The sequence below is a fragment of the Somniosus microcephalus genome, chromosome 6 (assembly GCF_052327205.1).
Source record: "Somniosus microcephalus isolate GS21.2 chromosome 6, FLI_Smic_1.0, whole genome shotgun sequence".
In the NCBI taxonomy this organism is placed as follows: Eukaryota; Metazoa; Chordata; class Chondrichthyes; order Squaliformes; family Somniosidae; genus Somniosus; species Somniosus microcephalus.
In genome coordinates, this window is record NC_140992.1 from 90,772,622 (window position 1) to 90,785,871 (window position 13,250).

A 13,250-nucleotide genomic window follows, 5' to 3' on the forward strand; every position below is an offset into this window, starting at 1 on the left:
CTCTGGGTGAAAGAGTTTTTCCTCAAATCCCCTCTAAATCTCCTGCCCCTTACCTTGAAACTATGCCCTCTGGTTATTGACCCCTCTACTAAGGGGAAAGGTTCCTTTCTATCTACCCTATCTATGCCCCTCATAATTTTGTACACCTCAATCAGGTCCCCCCTCAGCCTTCTCTGCTCTAAGGAAAACAACCCCAGCCTGTCCAGTCTCTCTTCATAGCTGAAGTGCTCCAGCCCAGGTAACATCCTGTTGAATCTCCTCTGCACCCTCTCCAATGCAATCACATCCCTCCTATAGTGTGGTGACCAGAACTGCACACAGTATTCTAACTGTGGCCTAACTAACGTTTGTACAGCTCCATCATAACCTCCCTGTTCTTATATTCTGTGCCTCGGCTAATGAAGGCAAGTATCCCATATGCCTTTTTAACCACCTTATCTACCTGTCCTGCTGCCTTCAGGGATCTATGTACATGCACACCAAGGTCCCTCTGATCCTCTGTCCTTCCTAGGATCCTACCATTCATTGTGTATTCCCTTGCTTTGTTTGTCCTCCCAAAATGCATCACCTCACACTTTTCAGGGTTAAATTCCATTTGCCACTGTTCTGCTCATCTGACCAACCCGTCTATATCGTCCTGTAGCCTGAGGCTTCCCTCCTCGCTATTTACCACTCCACCAACTTTCGTGTCATCTGCGAACTTACTGATCATACCTCCTACATTCATATCTAAATCATTAATGTACACTACAAACAGCAAAAGACCCAGCACCGATCCCTGCGGTACACCACTGGACACAGGCTTCCAGTCACAAAAACAACCTTTGACCATCACCCTCTGCCTCCTGCCACTTAAGCCAATTTTGGATCCAATGTGCCAAATTGCCCTGGATCCCATGGGCTCTTACCTTCTTGACCAGTCTCCCATGTGGGACTTTGTCAAAAGCCTTACTGAAGTCCATGTAGACTACATCAACTGCACTACCCTCATCCACACACCTAGTCACCCTCTTGAAAAATTCAATCAAACTGGTCAGACATGATCTTCCCCCTGACAAAGCCATGCTGACTACCCCTGATTAATGCCTGCCTCTACAAGTGGAGGCTAATTCTGTCCCTCAGAAGTTTTTCCAATAATTTCCCTACCACTGATGTTAGGCTCACTGGCCTGTAATTCCCTGGTTTATCCCTACTATGCTTCTTGAACAATGGTACTACGTTAGCTGTTCTCCAGTCCTCTGGCACCTCCCCTGTGGCCAGAGAGATTCTGAAAATTTGTCAGAGCTCCTGCAATCTTCTCCCTTGCCTCACACAGCAGCCTGGGATACATCCCGTCAGGGCCTGGGGATTTATCCACTTTTAAGCCCGCTAAAACCGCTAGTACCTCCTCCCTCGCAATACTAATTTGTTCAAGTATGTCACAATCCCCCTGCCTGATTTCTATACCTACATCACCCTTCTCCATAGTGAACACAGATGCAAAATATTCATTTAAAACCCCACCTACATCTTCCGGCTCTACACACAGATTGCCACTTTGGTCCCTAATGGGCCCTACTCTTTCCCTGGTTATCCTCTTGCCCTTAATATACTTATAAAACACCATGGGATTTTCCTTTATTTTGCCCACCAGTGTTTTTTCATGCCCCTCTTCGCTCTCCTAATTTCTTTTTTAAGTACTCCTCTGCACTTTCTATATTCCTCTAGGGCTTCCACTGTTTTTAGTCCTTTGTATCTGCCAAAAGCCTCCCTTTTTTTCCTAATCCATTCTTGTATATCCCTTGACATCCAGGGTTCCCTAGGCTTGTGGGTCCCACCCTTGACCTTTACGGGAACATGTTGGCGTTGTACTCTCTCTATTTCCTTTCTGAAAGACTCCCATTGCTCTGATGTGGATTTTCCTACAAGTAGCTGATGCCAGTCCACTTTGGCCAGATCCTGCCTTATCATATTAAAATCGGCCTTCCCCCCAATTTAGAACCTTTATTTCCTGTCCATCTTTGTCCTTTTCCATGACTACCTTATTATGGTCACTCATCAAAATGCTCTCCTACTGACACATCTACCACTTGCCCGGCTACATTCCCTAGAATTAGGTCCAGTAGCGCCCCCACTCTTGTAAGACTTTCTACATGCTGGCTCAAAAAGCTCTCCTGGATGCACTTTAAGAATTCCGCACCCTCTAAGCTTTTCACAATCTAACTATCCCAGTTAATACTGGGGAAGTTGAATTCCCCTACTATTATTACCCTATTATTTCTACACTTCTCTGAGATTTGCCTACATAGCTGTTCCTCCATCTCCCCCTGACTGTTTGGGGGCCTATAGTACACTCCCAGCAAAATGCTTGCCCCCTTTTTGTTTTTAAGTTCTACCCATATGGTCTCATTAGAGGAACCTGCTAAGATATCCCTTCTTACAGCAGTAATTGACTCCTTGATTAATATTGCGACACCCCCTCCTTTTTAACATCCCCTCTGTCTCGCCTGAAGATTCTATACCCCGGAATATTGAGCTGCCAGTCCTGCCCCTCCCTCAACCATGTCTCTGTGATAGCAACAATATCATACTCCCATGTGTTCATCAACACCTTCAATTCATCTGCCTTACTCGCAAGACTCCTTACATTAAAATAAATGCCATCCTGCCTTGCCATACTCCCTTGTGCCGTTACATATTTGCTCTGCCTTCCAGGCTGACTTGTTTTTTCCTCTATATTTGGCTGTGCATCACCCTCTACTATAGCTCCACTCTGTATCCCATGCCCCTGCCAAGTTAGTTTAAACCCCCCCAACAGTACTAGCAAACCTCCCCGCAAGGATGTTGGTCCCGTTCCGGTTCAGGTGCAACCCGTCCGACTTGTACAGTTCGCACCTTCCCCAGAAGCAGACCCAGTGATCCAAGAAACTAAAGCCCTCCTTCCTGCACCAACTCTTTAGCCACGCATTCATCTGCTCTACCCTTCTATTCCTATACTCACTAGCACGTGGCACCGGGAGTAATCCAGAGATTACAACCTTTGAGGTCCTGCTTTTTAATCTGCTACCTAGCTCCCTAAATTCTTGTTGCAGGACCTCATCCCTCTTTCTACCCATGTCATTGATACCAATGTGAACCACAACCTCTGACTGTTCGCCCTCCCCCTTCAGAATGCCCCGCAACCGTTCAGTGACATCCTTGACCCTGGCACCAGGGAGGCAACATACCATCCTGGAGTCACGTCTGCGGCCACACAGAAACGTCTATCTGTTCCCCTTACGATAGAATCCCCCATCACTATTGCTCTCCCACTCTTTTTCCTCCCCTCCTGTGCAGCTGAGCCACTCATAGTGCCACAGACTTGGCTCTTGCTGCATTCCTCTGAGAAACCATCTCCCCCAGCAGCATCCAAAATGGAAAATCTGTTGGAGAGGGAGATGGACCCAGGGGACTCCTGCACTACCTTTCTAGTTCTTTTACTCTGTCTGGCAGTCACCCATTTCCTATCTGCCTGTGCACTCTTTACCTGCGGTGTGACCACCTTGTTAAACGTGCTATCCACGAAGATCTCAGCTTCGCGGATGCTCCACAGTGACTCCAGCTCCAGAACGCAGATTTCGAGTAGCTGCAGCTGGAGACACTTCCTGCACATGTGTTTGCCCTGGACACCTAAAGTGTCCCTGACTTCCCACATAGCACAGGAGGAGCACTCCACGCAGCTGAGCTCCCCTGCCATGTCCTACCCTTAATTTACTCCCTTCCTTTAAATTAAAGAATATTAAATACACTAGGGACCTTACTTCTCTTTAAACACTACTTACTCTAAACTAGAGACCTTACTTTGACTTTAACGACTGGACTGTAGAAATACTCACCAGGTCCTACTTACCAATCAGCTCCTTCCGTGGTTGTGACGTCACTTTAGCGGTTTCGCAGTTGTTGCTGTTTGACTGCTCACAGCCCTGTTGTTTCCTCTTGTTTCAAATGTTTCTTGATTTGGTCTCGGGATTTGAGTGACATTGGCAAGGCTGCATTTATTGCCTATGCCTAGTTGCTTTGAGAAAGTGGTATTAGACCTTCTTGAGCTGCTAATCGTCCTTTTGATATTGTTCACATGATTATGGCCACATGATGGTACTGTATTTGTTAACGAATTCCAGGATTTTAACCCAGCGATGATGAAGGATGGCAATATATGTCCAAGTCAGAATGTTGTGTCTTGGAGGGGAATGTGGAGGTGATGGTGCTCCCATGATGCTGTTTCTTTTGTCCTTCTTGGTGATCCATGTTGGGAGTTGCTGCAGGACAGCTGTAGATTGTAATTACAACTCCAATAACAAAAATCAGGGGGAGGTGAGTGGGCGGGCTGCCTTGCTGGAAATGGTACTTGCCCGGCACTTATGTGGCGCCTGTGTCAACCTGCCATGTGTTAGTGCAAACCTTGATGTTGCCCAGGTCCTGCTGTAGGCTGGCATAGGCTACTTTGTTATTGGAGTTGTGAAAAGCGGCATTGTTGAACTGGGTGTGGATATTGAGTACACTGGGAAGGGTGAAAATCAAATGGACTCCTTTTCCTGGATGGTATCCAGCTTCTCGAGTGTTGTTGTGGCTGCAATCATCCAGGCCAGTGGTGAATATTCCATCACATTTGACATGAGCCTTGTCAATTGTGGAGAGGCTTTGAGGGGTTAGCTACTCTTCACAGAATACCCAGCTTCTAAACTACTTTTGTAGCCACATTTGTTGACATGCTGGTCCAATTAAGCTTCTGGTCAGTGGTGCCTCCTAGGATGTTGATAGTGGGGGACATAGCAATGGTGTTGAAGGTCAGGGGGAGGTGAGTGGGTGGACCGCTTTGCTGGAAATGGCACTTATGTGGCGCCTGTGTCAACCTGCCACTTGTTAGTGCAAGCCTTGATGTTGCCCAGGTCCTGCTGAAGGCTGGCATGGGCTGTTTTGTTATTGGAGTTGTGAATAGAGTTGAACACTAGAATCGTCAGTGAACAGCCTCACTCTGGACCTTACGATGGAGGGAAGGTCACTGATCAGGTAGTTGTAGATGTTGGGCTGAGAACACTGCCCTGAAGGACTCTTGCAGCGATATCCTGGCACTGTGATGATAGATTAGCTTCCGACAACCATGACCAACTTCCTTTTGTGTCAGATATGAGTCCAGCGACTGGTAGGTTTTCCCTTTGACCCCCACTGACCTTAGTTTTGTTAGGGCTCCTTGGTGCTATACTTGGTCGAATGCTGCTTTGATGTGGATGGCAGTCGGATCTTGTGCCCACGCTTTGGCTCAAGGCTGTGACAAGGTGTGGATGTGGTTCTGGCTGAATCTGAACTAAGTTGTCTACTCTTCCCTTAAAAGATGGCGTGGTCTGTGCCTGAGCTACTCCCTGTGGCAAAGCAATTCATACTCCAACAATTCTCTGCTTAAAGAAATTTCTCCAACCTCACTCAGTGACAGTTTTAAATTGATGCATAGGAATTAAAGATTAATCTCCTATACACTGCTGCGAGCAACCCGGGGTGGTATTAAAATAAACTTTTTTCATTGATCACTTTCATTAATGAGTTATTATAAAAATATTGGAGTTGGGTTAAAAAGGATGTTTGACGGTGGGGGTGGGGGGGCAGGAAGGGTTGGAGGTCATGTGATGACACCTTCAAGAATACGTCCAATCAGAGTTAGCAATCCTACTGAGAACCCATTCCCCCAACCAGAGGAAATGGTACTCCCCTGCTCAGCTTATCAAAACCTTTCTGAATGTTAAAAACCTTATTTGTCTTGTTTTCAGTGCTGAGTTTTTGATTTTTTGGGGGGGAAATAAAAAAAGTAAATCATGGAGGGAGGGAATACTCAAAAGTTGCTGTGATTTAAGCTACTGTTACACTTCTTACTACCCCAGCAATGCAAAGTGTTTCAGGTGCACATTGACCTGAAAAGTGGCAGTATTGACACTAAAGTCAAGTAGTTTGAAACATGTCTAAGAGGCTGCCTGAGTTTGCACAGGGTGCAGTATAACTCCAGCGCAACGCAAAGCAACATTTTAAGAATGCATTCCATTTTGTTCAGCGACATTTTTTTTAATGCCATAATGTCGTCTCCATGTGGGTTTAAAAAATTGCAAGCCACATTACCCCTCCCTCATAACATGGTGATGGTGGACTGTCTTCTCGAACTGCTAGAAGCTTTATTTTAATTAAATAATGTAAAGGATTGCTACGCTTTGCTATACATTAACCATGTAGCGAGAGATTGGAGTCACATATAGGTCCGATTGGTTAGGAATGGCAGGCTCCCTTTCCTGAAGGAAGTTAGTAAACCAGTTGGATTTTTATGATATTCTGGCAGCATTCATGGTCATATTTTCATTTAGCAATCTATATAAAATTGTGTGTAGTAGCTGAATCCTGATTAGCATGTACCTAAATTTGCCAAGAAAGTCTATGCTTTGATCATGTACTGTACAAACCATGCATTAATGGGGGCGAATCGCACATTAATAATGTGTATGGGTCAGGTATTTGTTTATCTAGATGTCATGGTGTCTTGCATTAGGAATTTACAGGGTTATTTTTGCAACGTTCTATTGGAATATGATACAGTATTGTATATAAGTAAATCTTATTCTGATTTTAACTCTATATAGAAATATACAAAACATTTCATTTCCCCCCACCCTCCTCCTTGTTTGACAGACACGAAAGCAGCAGCTATCAGAAAACCCCAGTTTATGGATGGTGATGTCCAGAGTATCCTTACCAGAATGACAGGCCTGGATCTAGAGAAGGTCTTCAAGCCTGTTAAACAGCAACTGAAGCCACCTGCATACAAACTAATGACAAATGAGCAGCTTGAGGAGGTACATTTACTGCTGGTTGCCAATTGCATTCTTTCATTGGCTCTTCAATGACCAAGTAAACATATATGTTGTTTTGACAACTAAAGTTGAGGAGAAATTGAGTTCATCCAGTCACTGGCCAGTTGCTTTGTACATAATGGAAAACCCTTTTGCAAGCCAAATTATAGAAATGATTTGTGTTGTTGTTTATTGAAAAAACACTATTCAGAAATAGATATTTGTTGCATCATTTATTCTCACTGGTTTATTCTTTTGCTTTTTGTTTTATTTATTAGTTGTCCTGTCTTGTCAGACTCAGTAATCCAATATCTGAATCTTGTGGGGCAGCAGTACTGCAAAACACTGTTGAGAGTGAAAGTGGCCACGCAGGGTAGATCTATCGCTGCAGGCTGAGCTTCTTCCCACTCAATCCTGCAGGCTAATGCAATGTTCAAATGGGTATGGTGAACCTAGCTAGACGAGCAGTAGGAAGCTTACCACTGCTTTGTGATGATGAGCTGTGTGTTTTCATCTGGTTAAAGTCCTGCAGTACCCCTTCACAGAGTTGGGGTCTCGAAGCCTTGGCTGTTCTCAATCTGTACTTAAGCTCTCCGGACTAAGTAAGTGGATTGTGCCTCTGGGGAGAGTGTGTGCATTCCATATCAGGCAAGCAGAAACTTTATCTGATTGAATTTCTCAGTAGCTTGATTTGGAGAAACTTAAGTCTGGTGGTGGGTTTCCACCCATGTTAGACATCTGATTGGCAAAATAGTTTACAAGCCACATTCACCAGTTTCACATGATGGCACAGATTTGGTATGAGTAGATAATGACTTGTGATTGAAATAAATGTGATACATTTTTCCAGGCTAGACGTAAAGCAGTGGAAGCAGCTAAAGATTATCTCCGAATGCCACCAGTACTGAATGAAAGGGAACCAATTTGTGATGTACTAGCAGAAGATAAGATTCTTGAAGGTTTGGAAACGGCTAAATATGTCTTCACAGATATAACGTATGACATTCCACACAGAGTAAGTACTATTCTAGGGTCTGAATAGCCTCAACACTTCATCACTGTTTGCTAGGATATGTTTCAATTATCTTTTTTAATTTAGCAAGTCAGTGATATTACAACAGGAATAACAACAGAAAATGCTGGAAACACTCAGCAGGTCAGGCAGCATCCGTGGAAAGAGAAACAGAGTTAACGTTTCAGTTCTGACGAAGGGTCACAGACCTGAAACATTGACTCTGTTTCTCTCTCCACAGATGCTGCCTGACCTACTGAGTGTTTCCAGCATTTTCTGTAGTTATTTCAGATTTCCAGCATCCACAGTATTTTGCTATTATATTACAACAGGATTTTATAAGCATGAATGCAATACAAGTTAATTACAAAATTGAGCCAAAGGTACTTTTATAAACATACATTTACAAATATAAACTGACATATGTGTAGTGTCTGTGTACCAGTTACCATTAGTTTTAACTGTAAGCTTTCTTTCCATTCTCGAAGAAGTACGATCCTATTAACTTATGAAGCTATTGCACACTGCTTGTGGCGGAATGTATTGAAACATCTGGGTTTCTTGGCATTACTGTGCTTGCACTAGATGCAATGTAGATATGGGGAATGAGGTAGCTTGTTGGGCCTTTGTTTCCGGATATTAATCCAGAGTTCAGTCAGTGAGAAAGCCACTTCCCGCTGGTGGATGCGTTCATCGGGATTGTTGTCCTTCATATTCAGTAGTTGTATTGCTGTACCGACGGGGGAAGGGAAGAGATCGTTTGTGATGACTGAGCCTCCAGAAATGGGCCCCATACTGGTAGCCTGCTCTCGGGTGGGCTGGCGCTGAGCTGGGTCCTCCTGGGTTTGCAAGACTGACTGTGGCCCTTGTGTTTTCCCAGACAACTGTCCAGAATGGCTGGATGCAAGGCATGATCAGAGTATGTGGAGGAGGGTACCCTTTGCGCCACAACACCTCCCGCAGTCATCTGCTATGGAGGAATAAAAGTTGTGGAGCTTGTGTGAAGTGTGGTACATACAAATACATAGAAGTTCAAACACGGAAAGAGGCCATTTGGCCCAACTAGTCTGCGTTGGCATTTACCCTCTACGAGCAAATAATTCTAATCACATTTACCCGCCCTGTTCCCACATCCCTTCTTCCACCTATCCAATCTAATCTTGAATTTTGACATAGTGTCTGGTTAACCACTAAGTCTGGAAGTGAATTCCACAGTCTTAACTTTGTGTCAAAGTATATATTATATAAAAACAGAATATAGGACTAAAAAGTGGGGGCTGAATTACATTTGCACACCCTGGTCCAATTATCCCCCACCCTCTAATCCCCTTTCACCTGAAGACTACACTTGGCCTTCACTCCAGGTGCAACACAACAGGATATTAACTAGTAATATATTAAAAGTCTTGCAAATAGAAAAAGTCAAACATGGGAAGCAAACAATATACAAATGACAGATAATAGATGAATATTTAATATTTTTAAATTTTGTCCCTAACAGGAGATCAGCTAGTAATTATAGTTCTTGACAGTGGATACTTGAAATGGAAATTGTTCCATTTCCCTGCACTAAGATCCCTTGCTTGATGAGCACAAAAGAAAAATACAATTAGACCACAGCATACATTATTGGTTCTCAATGCCTTTTCATTCTTGTCTGCTTTTTTGAAATAAATAAATGTTGTTCTTTTTCCAAGGAACGATTTATTGTGGTAAGAGAACCTAATGGGGTGTTGCGCAAAGCAACCTGGGAAGAACGGGATAGGATGATCCAGGTCTACTTCCCTCGCGATGGTCGAAGGATCATTCCACCGCCAATTTTTAAGAATGAGAATCTTTCGGTAAAGTTTTTTTCTTTATCTCAAAAAGAAGCTGTAACGTTCTATACCTTTAACAATTGGTGCCCAACTAAAAGTTTTTCTCTTTGGTTTAAGTGTGCTGATTACATAGACTGAATAAAAACAGAAATAACAACAGAAAACGCTGGAAAAACTCAGCAGGCCAACTCAGCATTTTCTGTTGTTATTTCGGATTTCCAGCATTTGCAGTATTTTGCTACCGTCTGAATAAAAACTGGGTGTACTTACCACCGCTTCTGGTCATGCTTGTTTGGGCCACAGCCACCAGAAATCTTAGGCAAAGCACATTTGCTTGCTGTGTTTACACTGCAGCTGTTAGGTAAGTTCTCTGGCTCAGATAACCCAATGAACTTTAGGAATCGGGTCCTTATTTTTTTTTGAATGAGTTTAATAAATTGTGATCTAATGTTATTACTCATTAAATACTGTTAAATAATTGGAATAAATACTGTTAAATAATTGGAATAAATAATTTAGCCTATTCGCTTCTCTATATAACAAACAAACATGGATACAATAATGTAGTGGTTATGTTACTGGACTAGTAAGCGTTGAGTTCAAATCCCACAATGGCAGTTTGAGAGTTTGAATTCAATTTTAAAAATATGGAAATAAAAAGCTGGTATTAGTAAGTGACCACAAAGCTATCAGATTGTCCAACTGGTTCACTAATGTCCTTTAGGGAAGGAAACCTGCTGTCCTTACCTGGTCTGGCCTACATGTGACTTCAGTCCCACACCAATATGGTTGACACTTAACTGCCCTCTGTGTGGAGTTTGCACATTCTCCTTGTGTCTGCGTGGGTTTCCTCCCACAGTCCAAAGATGTGCGGGTTAGGTTGTTTTGGCTATGATAAATTGACCCTTAGTGTTAGGGGATTAAATACGTGGGGTTACAGGGATAGGGTGGGATATGTGTCAGTGCAGGCTCGATGGGCCGAAATGGCCTCTATCTGCACTGTGGGGATTCTGTAATTCTGTGAAGTGGCCTAGCAAACTGCTACACAGCAGCAATTCAAGAAGTGCCGTCACCACCTCCTCAGGGCAACTAGGTATGGTCAATAAATGCTGGGTTTGCCAGTGGCACCCACATCCCACGAATGAATAAAAGGAAAAAAATGAATGCGCAAAAGTGTCTTGTGTGTGTTCAGCAACCATGAGCCATCAGGGTTTCCTGTTTTTAAAGCTCATCTAATTGACTCTTTATGATCAAAATGGATTTGGCTGTAGGCATCTTGCATTGTTACATTTGGCTTAGAAGGAAAATTATTTCCTTCAGAGTTCTGGGCTTAAGTATATTGCTGTGGTGTAGGCATTAGTTTCAGAACTGGAACTTTTTTGGATAGCTTATTACATTCACTCTGGATGTGGATCAATTATTAGCTCTGAAAACGTAAAATGGTAGCAAACTAAACAAAAGCTTTTAGTTCATTTGTCATATCAAGCCACATTTACTTCTCAAATTGCAAATTTCTGTGGCAGTTCCCTTTTGGTATTTAAAGATGCTACACATGAGGAAAGTAATGATGATTAAATACAGCAGGTGTGCCCAGGTTTTGAATGTGGTGTCATTTTTGGCCTCTTGCCAGTACTGTAGCAGTGCACACAAAAGCCTCAGGCGACAGGCTGTTGCCTATCTAGATGTGACTGACCTATACCCTTTGTTCTCCCAGAGACTGGTAGACTACATGAAAACACAGTCTTAGTACAGTACCTGCATATCAACACTTCCATATAAGGATTATCTGATATATAGCCAAATGTCTGACCTCTAGATCTGAAGATGGAACAGCGTCTCCTAAACAATACACCAGTTATCCTTTCGATCACTTAGCTACTGAACTCTTTTGAAAAATGGCCTGAATTTTTCAGGATAAATGAGTAATATGACTTTTCAAAGCTCTCTTCTGAGTGTGTGTATGTGTGTGTTCCTAGATGCTGGTACTTTGAGTGTATCAGAGGTCCATCAACAGCTGTAGCTCTGAGCGAGACCGGTATCCTTTTACAACAAAGATACCAGAGTGCCATCAAGAATTCTGAAGAAAATAGTAAATATGTGACTCATAATAAAGGAGTTAAAACTCACTGTTCTATTCATTCTTAAAAAAAAAAATCATTTTTCTCATTGTTTTATTTATCTAAAATGAAAATGAAATGTACTGTCCCTTTTGTTTGCCAAATCAAGTAGTAACATTATATCATCTCACCCTAATGCAATGTAGTTTCTGAAACAAGGTGACAACAAGTAGAATCAGTAGAACAGTAATTCAGTCAATGCAGTTTGCATGCTGACTTTAAATTATAAGATATATTTAGACTAAATCCTTAGTACAACTTTATTTGTAGCCCTAAAACCTCCATCCTCAAAACAGTAAGTATTGCTTGTATACATTTTCTCTCAATTAAAAAAAATCAATTACAGCAGAACTCCTTCAAATGGTGATATATGCTCAAGATATGGACTGTGAAGGCATTGTGCTTAGACCATGCTGAGAAGCACAAGCACTAACCTATGGTTGTGTGTGTAGGGGCTCTGTTTAAAAAGCAGGATTGAGGTAGAGTCCCTTTCACACCTTGGTAAGATTGATGAATGAAGTAAGTAGACTGAATGTAACTGAAGAGTCTGCCTTTCACCTTTTATAGTTCCTACTCAATGCTGACTTGCACGTTTCAGGATCAAGTGTGAAGCAGCGTTCTGTTTTAAACACCAAGCTTATTTTGAAGAATTGTTTTGTAGGCAGTGTCTCTAGGCCCTAAAAACCTGTTAGGATGTGGATTCACAAGTGTGCTCTTGTGTGGCGCATTAACAATCTCAGCTATGCTGTCATAACAAAGCATTAAACAGAGACTTGCAGCTTCCACGCTGGGAGGGAACTTCATCTTAGCTCAATACTTCCTGGAACAGGTTTCAAAGACTTGACAGATCCCATACCTACCCTCAAAGATGGCGTGGAGACCCAAAACATAGGAAAGGGAAAAGATCATTTTAAAACATAGTCTTTCCCTCAAAAAAGAGGAAATATTAGGGTTGATTTTCTACTACAGGCAGAATTTGGGAGTGCATATACCAGGGAATTGGGCAGCTAGACTTCTACCCTACTGAAAATGGGCCCCACTGGGTTTTCTGCTCAGGCTGTACAGCAGCGTATGGCATTCCTAGTTAATTTAAGTGGCAGCCTAATTAAGCGAGCATTCAGCATGTCTTGTTTGTTTTCCGTTGTTTGGGGAGAATTCAACTCAGTGGCACTTTGGGGAAAAAAGTATTAAAGGCAAGCTGTATAAAGTCCCAATTCAAAGGGGCAAAATTAAACATATTTCCTAAAATCCTAATGTATTTTTTTCCTTAAGCAATGTTTGTAATTATGATGTACTCAAGTCAAGAAAAGGACATCAGGCCCATACATGCTTTCCTCATTTCTTGTTGGACCTCATCACCATGTTTCTTCGTCCCTCTCTCAACTCCTAGAAGAGGCAAAAAGAAAAGACATTAAGCCAATTCAGGAATCATCTTTCAAAATTTATGGGGTATGGTAGC

At 42.6% G+C, this 13,250-nt stretch overlaps 1 protein-coding gene across 3 annotated transcripts in view; it reads left to right on the top strand.

Moving 5' to 3' along the window:
• mrps22 (mitochondrial ribosomal protein S22) overlaps window positions 1–13,250 on the top strand; it is a 40,852-nt gene that overhangs the window by 13,316 nt on the left and 14,286 nt on the right. For all 3 annotated transcript variants that reach the window (XM_085990515.1, XM_085990512.1, XM_085990513.1), the window contains exons 2-4: window positions 6,685–6,848; window positions 7,696–7,860; window positions 9,555–9,698. In XM_085990515.1, the coding sequence (XP_085846641.1) occupies window positions 6,685–6,848; window positions 7,696–7,860; window positions 9,555–9,698 (473 nt within the window). The remainder of the gene's footprint in view (window positions 1–6,684; window positions 6,849–7,695; window positions 7,861–9,554; window positions 9,699–13,250) is intronic.